Below are 16,943 nucleotides of genomic sequence, written 5' to 3'. Positions count from 1 at the left end.
GCTTTGGGGAATCACTAATTCTGAAACTTGTTTTCCAATGCTTTTAACACCTCCTACTTGCTCATGACCGGTAGCTATAGCTTTTATGCTTTTCTAAGGCGGTAGCTAGTGTATACAAATTGAAGAGAATTTGAAGGTGAAGAACGTGATGAAGAGAGAAGACAAAGCTTTGAGTTTAGGATCGGTGTTTGATCTAGCTTGGTCGTGGAAATTTTTCTATAAGCTGTTAAGCCAATTGGATTTGGGTTTTGGGCCAAATACTCGGGCTACAACTTTCTTAATAATTTCGCCAATCGATCTTGCTTACGGTCGGCCATATGTCAAAGACCAAGCACTAGAAAAGCTCTAATTAGACGATAGACTCAAGGCCTTTTATTTTCTATTTATTTTATTTTATAAAAAATAAATAATAGAGGGAAATATAAAAAACCCAATACAAATCGAAACCATGATTAACTAGAGTCAAGCACCGGAGTTGGCAGTGAGAGTCAGTCTAACCCACCTTCACTCTCTCCTACCCATTTGATTTCTCTCCCACTTTATTTCCATCGCTCTCTCTCTCTCTCTCCTCCGATCCCAAACCCTAGAGAGCAGAGAGTAGATCGAAAATGGGCCATGGGAAGCCTGGCCAGCGCCAAGTGCTGGAGTCCGTCTACTCCGTGATCGCGCTCTTCTTCATTCTCGTCGCCTGCGTCGAGCTCTGTGACGCCGCGACTGTCGTCGACGTCTACCGTCTGATCCAATACGACATGTCGGGTGCTCAGTTCGGATCTCGCCTCGCCAATCTGAATCACCACGCCGGCTCCTTGCACTCCCCTCCTGGCTCCGATCTCTCTCGCACCGTCCTCATCATCCCCTTGCGTGAACTCAACATCACCTTCGTCAGAGGTACTTCTGCTCTTCTAAATTTGCATCAGTCTCATTCGCCGCAGCTCAATTTCTTAGTGTTATTAGGTTGTTCAAGATTTCTGGATTATTTGCTTAGGAACGAAGATAGTCTCAGCGAAACTGACAAGTGCTTCTTTTAAACTGGGAAATGGTTCTTGTATAGGTGAAATGGAGCAGCTCGAATAGGAATGAGCAAGTTTTCATTAGTAAAATCAATTCTTTTTAGTAACTCAATAAGATATCTTAGGTTGCGTTATGAATGTCATTTGCGTGGCCGAAGATGTTTGATTCAATTGATTCTTGAACTGTAGCTCATTTTTAGTGGCATTGTTAGTGGGATGATGTTTACCAACCTTCCTTGGATATCTTAGGTTGCGTTATGAATGTCATTTGCTTGCCCGAAGATGTTTGATTCAATTGATTCTTGAACTGTAACTTATTTTTAGTGGCATTGTTGGTTGGATGATGTTTACCAACCTTCCGTTGCTAATCGCTGATTGAGATTGTTGATCATATGGCAGAATATATTACGCAGAAGCAGCCTTTGGGAGGCTTGCTGATTTTGCTTCCCCAGATGTTTAGTCCCGAAAATCGAGAAACGGCACAAAGTAGTCGTGAGACTGATGGAGAGGATGTTTTGAAGAATGTTTTGGCTGAACTTGAAAAGCTACTTATACATTCCAAAATACCTGTGAGTCAAACTGACATAGCTTTTCTTATTCTTTCTATAATCATGCTGTTGTCTTTATTTCTTGCAATTTTCTATTTATGGATTTAATGCCTATCTCCCTATGGATTTTGCATTATGTTAGCTATTTCTTAAAACTGGCATATACTAGCATAAATGTTTAAAGCTATTTATGGAGATTACTTTTTTTTTTCTTTTTTTTCTTTTCACCCTCGAGTTTCTTTGGCTCTCATTGTTTCAGTTTCTTGTTATTCAAGTGTTTTTTCTTTCTTTAAAATAGATGATTGATTTTTCCTTATTATTGTTTCTTCTAGTGAATGCCATATATCATTTGATTTCAGGTCCTTAGTTTGATAGTTATACATATCAGTCAACAGGGCTTTGGTTGCAGCTACTCAAGTCAGTCAACAGGACTGTGTATATATGTAGTATATATGCATGTATATATATGTGGTGTGTGCTTGTATTTCTGTTTGCTGGACATACATGCGTAAGCTAAAATTGAAGATTTCAAAGGATAAATTTAAAATCTATTTTACTTCCACCAACTACATTTTATTAATCCCAGAACGATCTAGTGTCTTTATATGTCAATGCTTGCAAATAAGAGTGAGATGCTGATTGTCATCCATAAACTGAATTTTATTTACACCTGTTTTGTAAACCCAAAATCTTACCTGGAGTATTTCTTAATCTTTCGGGTTTATTTATTTATAATAATTTATATTATTTTCAGTTGTTTCTCTAAGTTATGTTTTTCTAAAGAGTATTTTTGTGGTGGTATGTTCTGTTACAGTATCCTGTATATTTTGCTTTTGAAGATGATGATATTGAGGCTGTGTTGGCTGATGTCAAGAGGAATGATGCCACCGGGCAGCCTGCTACTGCGACTACTGGAGGGTAAGTAAATTGCTTTATGTGGAGACTTTAGCTCTAGTTTCTAAACAAACAGCTTCATAGTATAATATGGATATTATCTACAATGAGATGAATTTCATATTTCTTTAGATAATCTTAGTAAAGTTTGTAGTTCCAGCATAACAATGGCTTTGGATGTATAAGGATTGCCACACTCTTGAAGGATAGGTAACTGATTGGATTTTTCAATACAGCTGAATAAGTTGATTTGGAAGACTGTTAACTGATAAAAGGACAATCTTTACCTGTTTGTACTTTTGATAAGACGCAAAGGAGGATTTATACTTGTTTATCCTTGCAAGGAGATAAGCTGATAATTATTGAAATTTGCAATTTCGTTAGGAAAATTAAGGATTGGTTGATAGATGTGTTTGGAGTGGTAGGGACTTTTCTTGGAGTTGTTCTCTTTCAGTCTGCGACTTGTGCTTTGTATGGGTTATTTGGCTGGAAAGAAATAGTACTATATTGAATCACAAGGCAGATAATTTGGGTATTCTTTCACATAGGATTGTATTTGGCTTATTTGTACATATTATGTACAACAAAGCAACGGGGTGTCATATGGTTATGGCGGGATTAGTAACGTAGAAGTTTTAAGATAGAATAGATGGAGAAAACAGAGTGGGTTAATAGCTGCTGTAGTTTGAGAAAATTTGGGGAAACAGATTAGAAAGGGGGGAGAAGAGAGACAAAATGATAATACCGAGGCAAAAAGTCTTTAGCAAAATTCAAATTTTCTTTCATTCTCGGTGTTGACAATACATAGCTTCAAAAGGTTCATCTCTATCTACACTAGCAGCGGCCCACAAATTGTGGGTGAAGTTAAGTTGAAATGAGAGCTTGCTTTCTCAACCAAGGTGGTTTTTATGTAATGTATCTTTATTTTATTTTGGGCAATCTTTTCTGAAACGTGTCTAATAAATTTTTATTTTATTTTTTGTGGGTTTACTTAATTGTCCCTACTCATTAATTTGGTTTCAAGAGCTTTTTTCGTATTTGAGGTCACATCCGTCAGTTTTTTCAAATTTTGGAGAGCAAGTTCTTGTCTCTTTATTTATGCGATAGATTAGATTGATACAACACCCAGAAACTTATCGAAGACTCATTAGATAGCAGGAGACCCTTGAAGAACTTAAAGACATTGCACTTGTCCCAAGACTCTAATAGACTCTTAATAGCTCTAGAACCAAATAACTCAACAAATGAACTGCTAGACTCTAGATTTAGTTATGTATCAGGTTTTATTCCCTGGGCTCTTACATTTCCATGGAGACTTATATTTACACCAAAATTGCCTTAGTTACATATGGAGTTGCATCAGTAACCAAGGCATAATTGGTATCTTATCTACTCTCTTGGATTAGCATGGTATGTTTTATACCTGAATTGGCAGGATACTGACATAGGCATTAGTTCCTTATCGTTTAAAAGAATCATGGTCGTTGAAAGATGAAATCTCCTGCTCACCCTTCCCAAACTTTGAGTGAATGTTGATTTATCAGGTTTTCAATGTGAGTACTGTAAGTTCAATGAAATCAGAAGTTGATGGAATAAGGTCTTTCCAATGAACTCATGTTGGACAATGTGGTTATGATGTGTGACTTTCTGTGAATGTAATGATCAAAGTATCTTCATCCCTCAGGTTTACAGTAGCTTGTTATGTTGAGAAACTTTGAATGGAAGAATTAGCTGCAACTTTAAAATTTTTTAACTGATAGACTTCTGATGGACTTTGGAGGCTGGATGCTAGAATTGTAGAACTCCTTGATGGGTCTGTTTTATCTATTTGTTTCTTGTATTTTGTCGTCTAGTATTATTGAATCACAACACTGATTATAGCCAAACTTACCGTACATCTGGGCATTAGATGAATTAGAAACCTAGACATGGGACGGTGCGTGTCACCATAACCAATTTCATATAATTTAAGGTCTCAGCTTCAATGGTGTGAATAGTTATCGGCTTTAACTGTCTTTCCTTCTGTTTGGCTAACACATTGAGAAGAAAGACCAATAAGCTGATATTCTTATCATTTCGTTTGTTCTTCTTTTGGAGATCTTCATTATTCGATGATCTTTATTGTGCTTTGAGTAAATCCTAAAAAGTAGACTTTTTTCTGTTTACTGTATGATAAGCTGATATTCTTATCATTTCGTTTGTTCTTCTTTTGGAGATCTTCATTATTCGATGATCTTTATTGTGCTTTGAGTAAATCCTAAAAAGTAGACTTTTTTCTGTTTACTGTATGATTGACATTGTTCATGAGCTTATGGACTTGCCAACAACATTGTACACTTGTTATATCCAGTTTGGAATGAGCTTGACTTGAAGATAATGTGTAGTTTTTGTGTAGAACTCTGAATCTCTGATACATTTTTCTGATGATATACTGCAGATACAAGCTTGTTGTTTCAGTTCCAGAACCTAAGAAACGTGCATCACCCACCATTACAAATATTCAGGTGTAAATTTGAAAGTCTATTGATTCTTATTTCCCCCATCCTTTTTTCTATCATCTGGCAGCTTCTTTAAGTTGGATTTCTAGATCACTAGTAATTATATGGAATATGTCATGGTAAAAATCTTCCATCTGCTACCTTGAATCATCATAATAGGATCCGGTAAGATCCAGGGTTCTATAATAACTTTAGGACTCCATCCTTTCACAAAGGTTTTACAGTCTTCATAGACATTTGCATGTGAAGTCGATTTGTTTTAATATTATTTTTCCTTTGCAACTATAAACAATTTGTATCATGGTATTAAGTTCCAAGATTATGTGTTATTCTGCATTTTCTTGTGTTTAGCAGCGGTCCTTTTCTTTCAAAAAGTTTCTCTTGTCGGTTTTACACCTTAGGGCTCTTATGTCATGTTGGGTTTGGTCTTGTGAGCTGCAGGTTTTAAACATTTGTTAATAGGAATAATCAAGCTGATGGTTTGCTATCACGTGGTTTGGGGTTCAAATTCCCCCACAGTTTTCAGTAACCTAATTAATGTTGGGTGTGGCAGGATGCCTCAGTTTGAGCTCCGTCAACTGGGTTTGAGTGATCCTGGGAATTAGAAAAATGAAAAAGAGAGAGAATAAATGAACCTTTCTTAAAGGCTACTGGTGGCTAACTTTAAGTAGGAACAAGAGATATCAAAGAACAGTAATCGGGCATAAAATGGTAACAGTATTTTAAACCAGAAAATTGTAACAGTATTTGGCACTGTCAATTGGTGATTGGCCATAAAATATTAATTTCAGTTACTACTTTTTTTGTGATCAGCAGTTGGGTCTTGATTATGTGCATTATTTTAAACCAGAAAAGACTGAAGATGCAACAGATAGAGTTTAGCTTGCTTCGTCTTATTCGTAAATTAAATGTTCCTTTGAATTCAGGGATGGTTGTCAGGATTGAAAACTGATGGAGACACAAATCAACTTCCAACTATCGCTATTGTAGCATCATATGACACATTTGGGGCAGCTCCTGTAAGTAAATGTAATGACAAATCTCTAATAAACTCAGCTGCTGTTAAGCTTATAAAGGTGAACGACCTTTTGTTTTGTAGTCTTTATCAGTGGGAAGTGATAGCAATGGAAGTGGGGTTGTCGCCCTACTTGAAATTGCTAGGTTGTTTTCTGTTCTTTACTCAAATCCCAAGACGAGAGGAAGGTACAATTTGCTTTTCGGGTTGACATCTGGAGGACCTTATAACTACAATGGAACTAATAAGGTGCCGAAGATCTCCTACTTACAACTTCAATTTTTTTTTTTTCCAATCCTTATCTTTTTTATTCATTTCCTTTGCATCTTCAGTCTGTTATCTCTTGTGTTTTCTTGTCTAAGTTGCTTATATTTTACAGTGGCTCCGGAGCTTTGACCAACGCCTGCGTGAAAGTGTTGACTACGCTATTTGCTTGAATAGTATTGGCTCATGGGACAAAGAATTGTGGGTTCATGTCTCTAAGCCTCCAGAGAATGCCTACATAAAGCAAATATTTGAAGTAAGCTAACATCATTTTATTAGATGGATAACAATTATTGTTGACTTGGATTGGGTGATGCTAATGCATCTTATGTTATTCTTGTAGGGTTTCTCTGATGTAGCAGAAGAGTTGGGCATTACAGTTGGTCTGAAGCACAAGAAAATAAATATTTCAAATCCTCGAGTAAGTTGATATGCTTGAAGTACCATGTATACCATATGGTGAAAAAACAAGACTACCTTGCTATGTTATGGGAATAACAATTTAATACTGTATAACAGGGATTTCCATGGTTAAATTTAATGCTCAATGCCTCAAACTACGTACCTATAATGTCCAGTCAGTTTCACTTAATTCTTTGGAACAGTAATGATTATTTATCTCAAGTCTGGAAGTAGTGTACATTGTTGTGTCCAGGTCATGAACTTGTTTTTCTATCCCTGGTCGCTAGGTTAGTTTAACATCTTGTACTTGGGAAACTTTCGACACTCATGAATTCAGTTCAACTACTGGCTTTGATTTTAAGTCCGTATTGCTCATTTGTTTTTGAAATTATTTGTTGGTAACTTCTGGTTCCAGCATCAACATAAAGCTCTTAGTTTTTGTTTCCTTTGTGCTTGTCAATCTTTTTTGTCAGTTTGTGCTTTGGTCCTGGACCATACATGTGCTTTCATGGCGCACCTACACTGTAGAGTGTATAACATGTGGTAAACCGTCTTACCTGCTGTAGGTAGCTTGGGAACATGAACAGTTTTCACGGCTGAGAGTTACTGCTGCCACCCTTTCCGAACTCTCTGTTGCTCCTGAACTGTTAGAAAGCACTGGAAGTCTGCTTGATGGCAGGTTATGTTTTCTTATACCCACTTCTCATACTAATGGTAATGTATAATAGTCTATTGCTGAAATCTTGATTCTATGCAGGCAATTTGTTAATGAAACTGCAATCATTAAAAGTGTCAAGTTAGTTGCTGAGAGCCTTGCGGTAAGGTTGACTTGTTAGAATATAAACTCTTTTTTTTTGGGGTACGATTCTCTTTGTAGTTCTTTGGCTAGCTCTACCTCTTCTTGGTTCATATACTATGAAATTAAGTATCCTATTATTCCTTGTTACAAGTGAATTTGAGGAGGGAAATGTTTATAATGATATCAATGTCCAAGTGAAAACCTGAAAATTAGGATGGCAGATTTATGTGGAATATTCTGTCTGCTAGACAACTAGACTGGTAGGTCTGGAGAGGCGTAATGAAGTGTGAATCATTAAGTGTACGTGTGGCCTGATTTAGTACAGTGGAAAGTGTGGTATCATGTCATTAGAAGCTTTTGCATCAAAACATTAAAAACTTGCTCTCTCCTGTACATGAAAAGTGCATGGGTATTCATGGACAAAATTAGTCTATGGCTATTTATATGGTATTAGTTTCTAGAACAGGAATATGTAACATATGAATTCTAAAATATAAAATTGCTAATATTTGTTTACAGAATTGGAAAGTAGACTAGTTTATAACTGAGTGTCCACGTTAGTTGTTTGCAGTCTCTAATGCATTGTTTTTTTCTTACTACATGCAGAGGCATATCTATGGTCACAAAGGAAAGAACATTCAAATCTTTGCAGAAAACAGCAGTTTGGCAGTTAATCCTTCATACATAAAATCTTGGTTGGATCTATTGTCGCAAACACCTCGAGTGGCGCCATTTTTATCAAAGAATGATCCATTTATCTTGGCATTGAAAAAGGTTTACTTCTTAGTTTTCATTATATATATATATTTTTTTCATTGTGTTTGGCCTTTGTCGTTTGCAATTGCGTTCACATAATGGTGTGCTGAAATTTGTTTACTCTGCAATTGCGTTCACACACACACATAATAATGTAGAGAAGAAATTTCAGCACACCAGATACAACGTAGAGGCCTGATCTGAAGTGTGGACTCTGCAAAGTAGACCACATAATTTGAATGGTTGAGTCTTATGACACACCACTGGTATGGTGTGGCTAAATTTGCGATGTTCACATTGTGGATGTCTGATCATGATCTTCACTACGCGTGTAGTATTTACGTGTATATATACATATATGTAATGTGCTATCTAGTTTATGTACTGTATGAAAAACTAAGTTGTAAAGTTAACATGTCGGAAGGATGTAGCTATACTCTTGACAATGTTCTGCATTCAACTTGCAGAAGTTTGCCAATGCTCCATTACAGGATTAATAAAATTGCATGTGATGTATGTAACAAATATTTACTTTTGGTCTCTAATTTGAATGACTTAATATTTTTGTATTCAAACTTTTTGTTGCTTCAGATCAAAAAAAAAAAAAAAAAAAACCTTGTGTTGCAATGGTCAAACTTCAAGCAGGCCAAAATTTTCATAGAATCATAGGTTAGAAACTGGGGAGAGGACAGGTACAGGGAAAGTCAGGTTTTGAGAAACGTGTCCAGTTGTTTGGATGGGGGGAGAACAGTCTAGAATCTACCAGTTTCACACCGCTTCGACTGCTAGGTTATGTGCAGATTTGTCTTATCCTTTAGTCTGTGATTTTGGGTTTCGAAGGAATCTTAGTGATCAAGACAACTTACTGGTTCATTTAGAAATTATTTTGCCAGTTTCAAATTGGCTGGCTCGAGGAGTGGAAGTTACAGCTGTTTTTTGACTGTCTTGTAAATCCTAGTTAAAACAATTAATGGACAACTCTTTTATGTCCTTCTCTTGCAACATGGAAAGCTAAATTACCTCCTAAGGTATTACCTCCTCAGATGTTATCTTTGATTATTATTAATGGAAGGATGGCCTTCCCAATGCCTCTCCTGACATTGTTGTGTGATGGCAAAACGTCTGCCGAAAATTTCATCTGATTTTCGCCTAAATTGCCCGATTGCAATGGTGTTATGCCAGAAATAGTTTATGGAGTCTAATGTGAGATGGTTCGTCCCAGTTTATTCTGTGTGAGATGTATAAGTTTTTTGGAGGAAGGAAGATGGGAATGGTGCTTCGAGGATGTGCAGTGTTGGGGCAATCTTTTGGATGGCCGGGAGAGAACAGAACAGAGAGATCTTTCAGGAGCTAGGGGTGGAGGAGGTAGATCACTTGTGGGATGGTGATCAATATTTTGTGTCCCTTTGGGGATCAGCTTCTTCAGCATTTACAGATAGCTCGTTTCATGCTATATATATAATTGAATTGGAATTTGGTAATCTGTTGTACTTTAGCTTTTTGTGCTATTTGGTTCTTAGTTTTGATTGAACGCCTTTTTCTGTTTTCTTAGATGGTTTTAAATTTGTTAGATATAAAAGTGGACACCTTGTCCCCTATATTATCACCGTTTGTGACTTTGTGTTACTAAATTCTGTTTCTCGTCAAACAAGGAAAACAAAAAGAATTGGGGATAAGGGCAAGCCAGTGTGTTTCAGGCTGGCAATATTATTGTGTGCAAGACTATGAGATAGTCAAGAAAAATCATGATCTTATTACTTCTGCAATCATTGATATATTTCCTCATCAGATTGTTGTTATTCACAGGAATTGGAAGATCATACTGATGAGGTGAATGTGCAGCATGAGGTTCTTGATGGAGTGTTTACTTTCTATGATTCAACTAGGGCTAGCCTTAACATATATCAGGTACTAATTTTCTTATTAAGAGAAAAAGAAAGGTGCTAGTGTTTATATTGATATTATGTATTTGCTTCTTGTATATCCTGTGTAAGACTTTAGGATAGTCAAGGTTATTTTTTCATTTGTTGGTGTTCACACTTGCTACATTTCTAGATAAAAATTTATATTCAGATCTTACTGATGGATTCCATATTAGAAACTGCAAATTTCTTGTTTTGAGTGTACCTTAGGTCACTATATAATGATGGGGTTCTTTTATTTTTCTTCTTTTGGTGTTTCTAATCGTTCTATTTGTGAACCAAATGCTGTCTAACTATGATAATCCTCAAGCTTAAATATGACTCTTTCGAATTTCTTTTAATTTCAAACTTGCTATATATTTGGCTGATGTATATCACAATCTCTTTACACCATCTTTATTTCAGGTGGCCAGTGTGACATTTGACTTGTTATTGCTTCTAGTACTGGGATCCTATCTGATAGTGCTCTTCAGTTTTCTTGTCATCACAACTAGGGTATTGCTTCTATTCCTTATACTATTAAAGAAGAAACATGTTTATTATGCCACTCATTTTATTTGTAGTGGTTTCAATGGATAAGTTGCTGACAATTTGCTAAAATGCTTCTGCAGGGTCTTGATGATCTAATCAGTTTATTTCGACGACCTCCCTCACGTAAAGTGAAAACAGCTTGATTAGCAGAAGTAGGATATGTCAGAACTTTACTTTTTTGGCACTGAAGACTAAAGAGTCTCTATGTGGCTTAGATTCGATTGCCGAGTTATTAGTAGTTCCATTCTTGTTGTGTTGGTTAGTTTATGTCACAAGGATCATCCAGCTGTTGGTAGTAGGGCAGACGCTTACAATTTACAACTGATTGGACCAGACTGAGAACTCAAGGTGAACCATCAAGGTGACGAGGAAATTTTTGTTGAGATTCATATTTTATTGAAGCTACATTTCTGGGCATAGATTATCTTTACTTTTGTGCATGATGATGTAATACCAACCAAATAGATGGTCAAAGGTGAAGATAGAATGATTTTCCTACAGGTTTACTAGTTACATGACCCAGTTGTAGCAGCGCATGCAGTTTTAGATGTTATATTATTTCTTTGGCACAAGCAGGGTTATGAGTACCTAATTTTCAGAATGATCTTACTTTGTAGTATGAGCAGATTAATTTGTTGTCTTTGTTGTGGGTCTGACCTTATTGAGGTCTGTAGAATGTGGACTTTGATTCGTTTTAAATATTTTTGAATCACATTTTTGGTCCCTATTATGTCTAACGTCTAATTGCAATTTCTTAAACGCTTAAAATTGGCCTAAATTGATTAGTTCTATACATTTCAATGTTGGAGAAAACATGTCTAGGTTACATAATGTCCATTTACAGTGGATCATAGAAAGGGACGGAGAGTGTGGAGTTTATGCTGAAAGTGTTGATTGTGTGGAATAGACAATACTAGTGGAGCTTTCAATTTAGAATTTTTTTTTGAAGTAAAAAAGCTATCAATTTACGCCAGTTGGGTTGCCGAAACTGGTAGCATTTGCATAATGAAATTTCTGATATTCTGCTCGGCATACCTGACATTGTACTCGGGATATGCAAAATGAACTTCTGATTCACTAATCACTATTAACAAATTAGCCGTAGCCTAGCCTCGACTTCAGTTTCGGCTGTTTCTCTAACTAGCTTCCAATAATTCTTTCGGTGACGCGCCGTCGTTAGCATTTTCTGTTTTCATCTTGGCTTTTACAAAGGAGTTGTCGTTACTGTAGGTCTAGATGGTACATGAGGATGTGGTCGTGGTTAACGACAAGAGTGTTTTTTGAGACCAACATTCCTTGCACGTTTTCCGTCATCTGGTCAGCATTTGTGTATGACGTGGCCTTCACCTCCAAGACACTAGTCAAGCCCACCTGGAAACAAAGTGGACAACTTATTAGAGAAGAACATTTGATATTAGTGGTCGGGTACTGATAGATTAATCAGAGAATAACGCGTAATTTTTACTTTTTTTTTTGATACTTTGGGTGAAATGAGTTATTGGAGTGTGTGTTTTGAATAATTTATCATGTGACTTTCATATGACAAATCTAGTGGTCCGACCGCCTGACACAAGACTTTCTCAAACTCGTGAATAAATGTGAATTAAGGTGTAATATCTCTCAAATCAAATCAGGAATTCAATTTGGACTTCTCAGATGTATTCATTCTTTAGGCTTTTGGTTTTAGAGACAGATGGAACAAATCTAGGTAATGAATAGGCCACCATTGGAACTTGGTTTATTGAATTTTACTTTTGAAATGAAAATGAAGGGGTTTGATAAAATGTTTTAAAAAGATAACTTTGAAGTAAGTAGAAAGTTACGGCTTGCAGAATTGCAATAGTGTTAATATTCAAGACTAGGGATTTTCTTCATAACTCTGGAATAATCAAAAGTTCTAAATCTACTACTGCTTGGAGAGAAATGTAGACAGTTCCAGCAAGTATTAGTGAATTGGTTTTGATATACTGCTCTGGTTACCTTTAAAAAGAACAAAATAAAATTTCAATCATCAGCAACATGAAAATCAGAGAGGACCAAAAGAAAAAGAAACTTGCCCCAACTTTAGTGGTGCCACTTTGCTTGAATTCCCAATCAAGAACATAATCATAGTTACCCATAGTAGCTACCATTCTAACCACCAGAGTCTTCTCCTGCTGCCCACTTCTTATCTGCAAAACCGCCCAATTTATATCAACATAACACCTTTCCTTTTCTTGTACAAAGCTCAATGTTCAAAATCACAAGCTCAATTAATCAAACACTACCTTACCAATTTGCTAGGTACATTAATTTCAGTATGTCTCATTGTAACATCACCCGAGTACAATTCAAAAATGCAAATAGCCCTTGGTACCTTGTGTACCTCCCCATCAGCCCCAGCCATAAACCGATCTACATATTCAGCATTTCCAGGACAATCAATTAATGGCTGAAGAGCGTCAGCTGATCTCCCAAACCCAAATTCACCTATATCCATAAAAGTCCTGAAATACCATTCATTGGGAGGATCCATGTAAAGGCACAAAGGTCTCATAGACACATGCCCTCTATATAACACCCTCCTATACTTCTTCTTTGTGGCATCAAATACTGAAGCTGTTGAAATTACCATTCCTGCTCTAGCCTTGAACCCAACATGAAAAACCCAGTTTGCCCACTTCACCTTGTGGCCTTTAATGGAAAATCCACTAGCTTTGTTGCAATGATCATAATTTGACTTCCCATTTGGGGTTTGGAAATCAGTGCCTTCAGCTTTAGGCAAAGGGGCTATGAACCTATCAGTGTACATTGTGATCTTCATCAAATCAACATCCACAAGAATGGTGACCCTCCTCTATAGCAGCATTCAACTTTTAGAGTCTTCCTTGTGATATGTTCCCATACCAGCCAATTGTAAAGGGAATGCAAGAAACTTAAGACAAATTCAATCCCCTAGTTGACATTGATTTCTTGAATTTGGGGTAAGGCAAAGGAAGCTTACTAGCTCTGAACAACTCATTAAAGGTGAAGGGAGGATAGCCATTACCGGTGTAGACGTGGTTGGATATGATAATGTTGGTGTCCAAGTCCACCACGAGCTCGTGGGCATCACCGCCGCCTTGAACCACCACGTGTATCCGGCGGGGAGGGGCAGAAATGCGCCTCTTTGGATTGCTTGAGCTTGAAGAAAACCATTTGTGGACGTCTGCCTTCTCAGGCTCTTCGATATCGACATAATAAAAGGTGAGATTAGGAAGAGTTGCAAGGTGAGACTTCTGAACTATGAGCCTGACTTTGTTGATCTCAGTTGGGCCGAGAGGGTTTAGGAAAAGGTATATACTACATGTGAAGCAGCATTGTAAGATCAAAACTAGAGCTATAAACAAAAACAGTCATGGATTTTGATTTGCCAAAGTCCTAAATAAGATTTGTGATTAGGTGCTTCTTGACAACACTAAATAGGCAACAATGCCTGGAATCTATTCTCTGGTGTTTCTACATTTGGCATCTGCATAATATAGCGAGGGGTGGCCTGCCTTTAATGGCCGGCCAACTCAGATTGTCGTAGACTTTAATTCTGAAGGCTTCTTGCATCTCACTAGACCATGCCTTGCGCTGAGATAAAGACATTTAATTTGACTTTGCTTTGCTTTGAGCTTCGACGGTGAAATAATGTGATGGACACCATCGTCAACCACACATGCCTTTGCAACTGTACTTCCTCTTATAACAAGTCACATGTTGCAAGTCTCTATATAATAAGGGAGCATCAAGGTTCATTAAGGGTTGCATACAATGGTGGATCCAGGATTGAAACTTTGGGTGAGCTTGGATTTCTTAAACATACATATATATATATATATATATATATATATATTATGGAGAATCTTGACGGTACGAGAGAATTTTATTAATTAAAAAAAAAGATTAAATACTGTTTACTCCCTATATTTATAGGGTTTCATCGTTTCAGTTCCTGACCTTCGAATTTCACCTAAAAAGTCCCTGAACTCTCAATTTCCTTCCAATTAGTCCCTGCCGTCAAAATTTTCTGTTAAAGTTGCCGAAAATGTCTATTATGCCCTCACTTACTTTGTTTTTTTTTTAAATGGGTTAAATACTGTTTACTCCATGAACTTTCAGGGAAAAAACAGTTCAGTCCCTCCCTTTTTAATTTCACACGTTTACTTCCTCATCTCTCAATTTTGGACCAATAGGTCCATTCCGTTACTCTCCGTCCAAAAACTTTGTCAAATAGCTGACGTGGCAATCTCTTCCACTCTCAAATGCCCATTATACCCTCACTTTTGTTTTTTTCCTTTCTTTTCTGTTTTCTCTTCTTCTTCCATCTCTCTCTCTTTTTCTTCTGTTTATTCTCCCTAACCTAAGCCAAACCAGCCCACACTTCTCACTCATACCTCTACCAAAGCCCATCTAACCCCAAAGCACCAAGTCCCGAGCAGAGTCGCTGTAGCAGATCAGACCCCTGGAGCTTCTCCGATTCATTTAATTTCGGAGCTCTTTGATCAAGAAGATCGATATGGGTCTCGATTGACGTCGGACATGGAGGAACCAGATTCAGGGTCGAATCCCCGCGTCGTCTTTGCTTAGCTGCTACCCGAAAATAGCCCCAAATCCACCGGCCGATCAAACGCTAGAAAACACTTGTTGACCACCGAGCGGAAGCAGCTCCACCTCCACCGTCTCCATCCCCACCTTCGACCACTCTGCCTCACCCTTTCTGACTCCGACCTTGCCTACAGAGACCCACCCGATCAAGTTCGAAGCTAAATAAGAAGAAGAATCGAATCCCCTGAGGCTCTATGTCGCTGAAGCTTCTGATGAGCGTACAAACCATTTCATCGATCTGGGTTTGGGAGAACAACTATTTCAGTTTTTCTTATTCTTTTTTATTTGGATTTGGTTCAAGAACATGAAAATTTTATAGGTTTTGATTTTCTGATTTTGTGTATGAGTTGTGTGAGTTGAGATCGGGAAATGTGGGTGGGAGGTGGTGGTTGGGAGACAGAAGAGGTTGGGGGTTTTGGAGAGATGGTAAGCAGTAAATAAAAAAACGCCGACTGTATTTCCCGATCCGATCTGAGCACAAGCCATCAAGTCTCAGCCAGCTGGGTTTCAATCTGGGTTTTTGATCAAGAAGATCGATATGGGTCTTGATCTTCTAGTGCTTCTGCAAACCAAGTCTACAAATTCCTAAAATCGTACATCTATGTTCTTCGTCTCACCAATTTGAAGCTGTCGGCGTCGAGGAGCTGGAGGTTGAGCTTGAAGCAGGTGGGATCAATAGGAATTCGGATTCGGATGGGGTGAAGGAGAAGTTGGGAGGGGAGGTGGAGGATGGAGTTGTGGTTTTGGATCCACCCAATCCCATCGGTGGTGGAAGAGGAAGAAGAGAGAGAAAAGCAGAAGGGAAAAGAGAGAGAGAGAGAGAGAGAGAGAGAGGAAAAAAATAAATTAATTAAAAAAAAGAATTGAGGGTAGGAAAGACATTTTACAGCGAAAGGGATAACCACAACAGTGACTTAACCGAGAAATTGGACGGAATGGACCTATTGGTCCAAAATTGAGAGATGAGGGAGTAAACGTGTGAAATTAAAAAGGGAGGGACTGAACTGTTTTTTCCCTGAAAGTTCAGGGAGTAAACAGTATTTAACCCTTTTTAAATTTATTTTTTCTCTCTCTTTTATTTCTTTTTTTCATTTCACCTCTAAAAGGTCTGTGGATTGGAACCATCTTGATGAGGAGATGAACAGAAGGAGGCGAGAGAGCCGGAAGAAGAAGAAGAGGTAAAAAGAAAAAAAAATAAAAAAAAACAGAGAGGAAGAGAAATATATATATATATATATATATAGGAATTTTCTCAGGTGCGGACGTCCGTACCGAATTTTCGGTACGGATTTCCTGTTTTCGACCACTTTCCGGCCACATTTTTACATCTTAACCGTTCAATTTTTAGGTCCTAGTGTATAGATCACCTCTACAAAATTTTAGCCAATTTGGTGATCGTTAAGGCATCCAAAACTGCATTTTACACGAACGGACCGAATCTGTCGAACCGGAACCGTTCGTATTTATAATGGTAAATTGCAGTTTTGGATGCCTTAACGATCACCAAATTGGCTGAAATTTTGCAGAGGTGATCTATACACTAGGAACTAAAAACTGAACGGTTAAGATGTAAAAATGTGGCCAGAAAGTGGTCGAAAACAGGAAATCCGTACCGTCAGCTCGGTACGGACGTCCGCACCTGAGACGGACTGTGTATATATATATATATATATATATATATATATTTAAAGTA

At 37.5% G+C, this 16,943-nt stretch overlaps 1 protein-coding gene and 1 pseudogene across 1 annotated transcript; one reads left to right on the top strand and one right to left on the bottom strand.

Annotated features, from left to right (window-relative positions):
- The first annotated feature begins 451 nt into the window (after window positions 1-451).
- LOC133732881 (uncharacterized) lies at window positions 452-11,353 on the top strand. The gene is made up of 14 exons (XM_062160482.1): window positions 452-888; window positions 1,410-1,579; window positions 2,373-2,476; window positions 4,890-4,956; window positions 5,877-5,969; window positions 6,050-6,214; window positions 6,345-6,485; window positions 6,573-6,650; window positions 7,198-7,310; window positions 7,389-7,449; window positions 8,037-8,204; window positions 9,993-10,094; window positions 10,514-10,603; window positions 10,720-11,353. Exons 1-14 carry the CDS (start codon window positions 609-611, stop codon window positions 10,780-10,782), a joined length of 1,695 nt encoding a protein of 564 aa, XP_062016466.1. The 5' UTR covers window positions 452-608; the 3' UTR covers window positions 10,783-11,353.
- Window positions 11,354-11,726: 373 nt separating this feature from the next.
- LOC133730704 (primary amine oxidase 1-like) lies at window positions 11,727-14,001 on the bottom strand (annotated as a pseudogene).
- Between the last annotated feature and the right edge of the window lie 2,942 nt (window positions 14,002-16,943).

The sequence above is a fragment of the Rosa rugosa genome, chromosome 2, assembly GCF_958449725.1.
Source record: "Rosa rugosa chromosome 2, drRosRugo1.1, whole genome shotgun sequence".
Classification (NCBI taxonomy): Eukaryota; Viridiplantae; Streptophyta; class Magnoliopsida; order Rosales; family Rosaceae; genus Rosa; species Rosa rugosa.
This window is presented reverse-complemented; position numbering and strand designations above follow the sequence as displayed.